Consider the following 5,430-nt stretch of genomic DNA (forward strand, 5'->3'; position numbering starts at 1 on the left):
CCTCGAACTCAGAAATCCGCCTGCCTCTGCCTCCCAAGTGCTGGGATTAAAGGCCTGTGCCACTACTGTCCGGCAAAAAAGCATGTTTCTGTAATACTTTTAGTTTAATATAATTTCATAAATTTCCTGCATGCTTTTTCTGTCCTTGGGTAGTAAGGTGTGGATGACTAGAAATTGGTCCTGACACCCTGAGTGGTAGGCCATGAATAGAGCTTTTTTTTTTTTTTAAGATTTATTCATTTATTTTATGCGTATGAGCACACACTGTAGCTGTACAGATAGTTGTGAGCCTTCGTCTGGTTGTTGGGAATTGACTTTTAGGACCTCTGCTTGCACGGGTCAACCCCACTCGCTCCAATAGATTCCACTTGCTCGGAGGTGTATATGATTCATTACACAGACACAGGAGCCTAGAGACTGAGCCTGGAAGTCAGCTAGGAGTGCCTGTTCTTGCTGTGTTTGGGAAGGAGGCTTAGTGTGACACTCTGAGCATTGCTTAGGTGGGTTTTGACTATGTCAGATAGCTAATGGCTTGTCACATAGGGATACATTTGTCTGAGACAGAGTGTAGGAAGATGAATTTCAGTTTTTAAAAGAACTTGGGTTGTTTTGTTTTGTTTTGTTTTGTTTTTGAGAAATGATTTCTTTAGCCCTGGCTGTCCTGGAACTCATTCTGTAGATCAGGCTGGCCTTAAAACACAGAGATCTGCCTGTCTCTGCCTCTGGAGTAATAGGATTAAAGAAACGTGCCACCACTACCCAGCTTCTAAAAGGACTTTTAAAATGATTTCTTTACTTATTTTTAAAATTGAAATGCCTTCAGTTTATTTTAATTTCTTATATGTGTGTGAGTGTGTATATGTTTGTGCTTATGAATGTGTCAGATTCCCCTGGAGCTGGAGTTACAGGCAGTTGTGAGCTGCGATGTGATGCTCAGAGTCAAACTAGGGCCCTGGAGAAGAGCAGTAGGCGCTCTTAATTACCGAGCCAGCCCTATGTATTTTTGAAACAGGTCCTTACTATGTGGCCCAGTCTGGCTTTGAATCTGAAGAGATCTGCCTCCCGAGTACTGGGATTTGTGGCGGGTTACAGCATGGTGTAAGAATGTGAATTTGACAGAGGAGAAAAGCAGGTGCTTAGAGAAGCTCAAAAGTGCAAAGCTGCTTTTCTTGTTAGTGATCGCGTTGGGATTCCAGGGGTATCTCAGCTTCTGGAGTCTTGACTTAGTGTTTTACTGGCCACAGTCCGCCTTCTGTGGTAGGTAAGGGCCCTCTGGGCGTGTGCACACAGTACTGGTTGGCTAGCAGCTGCTGACTGTGCTAAAGCCAGCTGTCAGATGAGGCGGCTGAGGTCTCCTCTAGTTAGATCCTCATTAGTCTTTTGTTTAAATCCAAAAGACAGCTGTTCACTTATGATTATATTGATTAAACCATTGTTTTATTTCAGTGAGGAAAACATTTGGAAGCTCTGTGAATACATCAAAACACACAACCAGTATCCGCTGGAGGAATGCTACGCTGTCTTCATATCAAATGAGAAGAAGATGGTAAGTTGGTAAGTGACTATAGACTGAGATGAGGTTCAGGGGACCTCAGAAGCCAAGTGCAGTACACTGTGCTGTTCTAGCATGCGCTTTGGAACAGCAAACTTCCAAACATTATTTTCACTTAGAGTCAATTTAGAAGTATTTATTCCCTTACTCCTAGTTGATGAACCATGCGATGGTGCCTTTATGCAGATTGTGTTCCCTTCCTTTTGAGACAAGGTCTTATAGTGTAGACTTGGCTGACCTGAAACTCACCGTGTAGTCCGGACTGGCCACAAACTTAGTGCGCTTCTGAGTACTGGGGTTATATAGGCACACTGCAGGTATGGCTTAGAGCTTTTTAAAAATTGTGTTATTAGAGCCATGTAACTCAGATTTTGAAGTAAGGGTTTGTCTCTGAAATTTAAATCAAGCTGTAGTAAAACTTTTGTGACTCATTAGAAGCAGCCCATTGTGTTGTCTCATTTGGAGTTAATAGAAAGTCTATGAACTAGGCAAGGTTTATTTTATTGACTTCCCTTCTGGTTTTAGAGACAGGGCTCATGTTACCTAAGCACTGTAGCCTCACCCTCATTGAATAGCCAGGACTGGGATTACAGGCATGTACTGCCATGACCTGCTAACTTTCTCCACATAAAAGTGAAGAAGGAAGCTGGGTGATGGCAGATGCATTTGGGAGGCAGACACAGAGGCAGGCAGATCTATGAGTTCAAAGCTAGCCTGGTCTACAGAGTGAGTTTTAGGACAGCCTGGGCTACATAGAAAAACCCTGTCTCAAAAAATAAACCAAAAAACATGAAGAAGGAAAGATGCCTTTTCATGAGGCAGACCTCTTTAGGTGTCATGAATAACTGAATGGGAAGGTAGGGCTTGACCTGCCTGGCCTTCCTTCTGTCCCTAGTCCAGGCCTTTCTGCTCTCTCGAGGATACTGTGCTATTCTCACCCTGGAGGATACTTACACTTAAGATTTGGACTTCATCCCTTCACATTGATGCTAACTGCTCAGAAACATAAACATTTTGATTTTTTTAAAAAAGATTAATTTCTTTTTATTTCATGTGCATTGGTGTTTTGACTGCATGTATGTCTGTGTGAGGGTGTCAGTCCCTCTGGAACTGGAGTTATAGACAGTTGTGTGCTACCATGTTGGTCCTGGGAATTGAACCTGGGTCCTCTGGAAAAACAGTTTAACCACTGTTAAACTCTCCATCTCTCCAGCCCCAACATTTTTGATTTAAGATTTAATTTAGTTAACTCAATTATTTTTTTTTCTGTGATAAGGTTTCACTATGTAGCCTTGGCTGGCCTGAAACTATGTAGACCCGGCTTGCTTCAGATTCACAGAGAACCACCTGCCTTTGCTTTTGAGTGTTGGGATTAAAGGTGTATGCAAGCATGCTTGACTGATTCTCTCTTTTTTGGAGTATAGTGGGGTAATGTGTGTGTGTTTGCCTACATATATGTCTGTGTACCTTGTGTGCACTGTGCCTACAGAAGCCCGAAGAAGGGGTTGGATTCACTGGAACTGAGTTACATATGTTTGTTAAGCTGCCATGTCTATGCTGGGAACAAATCCTGGGTCCTCTGCAAGAGCAGCAAATACTCCACATTTCTCACCCAACTTATGATTAGTGTATTGCTCATCAGTGTACTGCTTTAGAGGATCTACAAGGATTTGAGTGAAACTCACGGATGCCCTGTATTTTGTAGGTACCTATTTGGAAACAGCAGGCAAGAACTGAGAACGGACCTGTGATCTGGGTAAGATGGCCGCCTGAGTATCTCTGATGTGTTGTTCTGTGTGGCCTCAGAGTGACCAGACTACAGAATTGAAGGGACACCGGAGAAAGGCTATGACAGTTGTTAATAAAAGGATCTTCTAAGAAAGGATGCTATTGTCTGGGGTAGAAGCGCAATGGACATACATTTTTCTCAGTTTTTGTTTTGGGATCTATGATGGTTTGTGTATGAAATGTCCCCTACAGGCTGCAGTGTTTGAATTCCTGTTCTCACTGGGGATACTGTTCTGCTGTTCTGTAAGGTCGTGGAACCCATGAGGCCCCGAGGCCTAGCTATTAGAAATGTGACATTGGGCTGGGCGGTGGTGGCGCACGCCTTTAATCCCAGCACTTGGGAGGCAGAGGCAGGAGGATTTCTGAGTTTGAAGCCAGCCCTGGTCTACAGAGTGAGTTCCAGGACAGCCAGGGCTACACAGAGAAAGCCTGTCTCGAAAATCCAAAAAATAAAAAAAAAAGAAAGAAAAAAATATGTGTTATTGGGATTGGGCCCTGAAGGTTTTTCCTATCCGTGGATATGATGGGTGTTCTCTTCTCTCTTGCTCCCAGCCTGTTGTCGTGTGAGGAGCAGTTGCCTCCTGTTCGTGTTGCTGTGGACAGTCACTCCCATCATTATGCCTTTCCCATAGGGTTGATTGGCTGTAGTCTCTGAAACCATGAGCTAAAACGAATGTGCCCTCACTTAGGTTGTCTGTGTCAGGTGTGTGGTTCTGGAGCTGGGAAATGTGGACAGAATCTCTCAGCAGTGTCACACAGGGAATCCGAGGCAGGGTCTTTCTGTGTAGTTTTGGTTGACCTGAACTTTCCAGTTCTCCTGTCCCACCTCCCAAGTGCTGGATTTAGAGATATGTTTTGGCCACCGTGTCTGGCTTATAGTTATTTTTATAAATGTCGAGTATAAGAGAAAAATTTGTGATTTCCCAGTCTTGTACCTGGGCTGCATTAGGTGCTTTTTCCATACAGCCTGGCTGCGTGTTTGACTTATCTGCAGGCTGATTAAAAGTAAAGTTGCCGTGTTAGTTCATCTAGAGAAGGCTTCAAAATTTAGTGCTAGTTCCTGCGCAGGTTCTCTCCCCCCACCCCACCACTCCTGGCTTAGTGTTTTTCTGAATATTTATTTTATTATTTGTCTCTTGCATGTGTGTGTGCATGTGTAGCAGGTGCACACAGAGGTGTGAACACAACTTTGTAGTGTTGCTTCTTACCTGCTCTGTGGAGGCAGTTTCTATTGTTTCTCTTGCCTTACTGCTGACTCTAGGCTTGATGGCCTGTGAGCTTGAGTACCTCTCTGCACCTTGCACCTCGCAGCAGGAGTGCTGGCATTGCAGATGTTCACCACATCCATGGACTTTTTACGTGGGTTCCAGGAGTTGAAGTTGAATTGTCAGGTTTTTGTGGCTGGTTCCTTTTCTGGCTGGTTCCTTTTCCTGCTGAGTCACCCTTGGCTAAGTCATTCTAAAGTAAGTCCTAGGTAAAGGTGACTGGCAGTTGAGAAACAGGCTTGTTGTGGTGGAGGAGAGTGTAAAGGTCATCAGGCCAGGAGGAAGTGGGACTCTTAGGGGGCAGCAGCTCTTAACTCATGTGGAGGGGGTGCACTGGATAGATCACATTTCTACTTTCCTCAGTTGGAGCTGGAGCTGCAGGGAGCATTGGGCAGTGTTTCCTGTGTTGATTAGCCTTCCATCCCATAGGGAAGGTGTTAGCATACTGAGGAAACCATCCCATAGGGAAGGTGTTAGCATACTGAGGAAACCATCCCATAGGGAAGGTGTTAGCATACTGAGGAAACAGAGGTGCGATAAGAATTCAGGTACTGTTAGAGCGCTTTTAAGCTCAATGGGTATTCTGGTGCATTTTCTCCTGGGGTTGAAGCCCCAGCCTGTGTTCATGTCCCTTGAGAGTCCCATGTCCTCCCAACCATCAGCTGGTGCTGGCAGGGCCCAGTATCTGGGACTGAGAATAAGAGGTAGCGCCCATTCTGTCAGCAGGCAGGGCTGTGAGACCTGTCTTTGTCCTTCTCCCTTGAGATGAAGTCTTTCTTTCTCAGGCAGATGAGAGCTTGGCTGCTTTGTTTTGTTTCCTTTTTT

At 44.7% G+C, this 5,430-nt stretch overlaps 1 protein-coding gene across 3 annotated transcripts in view; it reads left to right on the top strand.

Annotated features, from left to right (window-relative positions):
- The window catches only part of Wdyhv1 (WDYHV motif containing 1), a 13,747-nt gene that overhangs the window by 2,498 nt on the left and 5,819 nt on the right, over window positions 1-5,430 (top strand). For 2 of the 3 annotated variants that reach the window (XM_031359295.1, XM_031359294.1), the window contains exons 2-3: window positions 1,447-1,554; window positions 3,258-3,308. In XM_031359295.1, coding sequence (XP_031215155.1) covers window positions 1,447-1,554; window positions 3,258-3,303 — 154 coding nt within the window. In that variant the 3' untranslated portion in view covers window positions 3,304-3,308. The remainder of the gene's footprint in view (window positions 1-1,446; window positions 1,555-3,257; window positions 3,309-5,430) is intronic. The other variant, XM_031359293.1, reaches the window with a different exon arrangement.

Source organism: Mastomys coucha, unplaced genomic scaffold (genome assembly GCF_008632895.1).
Source record: "Mastomys coucha isolate ucsf_1 unplaced genomic scaffold, UCSF_Mcou_1 pScaffold7, whole genome shotgun sequence".
NCBI lineage: Eukaryota > Metazoa > Chordata > Mammalia > Rodentia > Muridae > Mastomys > Mastomys coucha.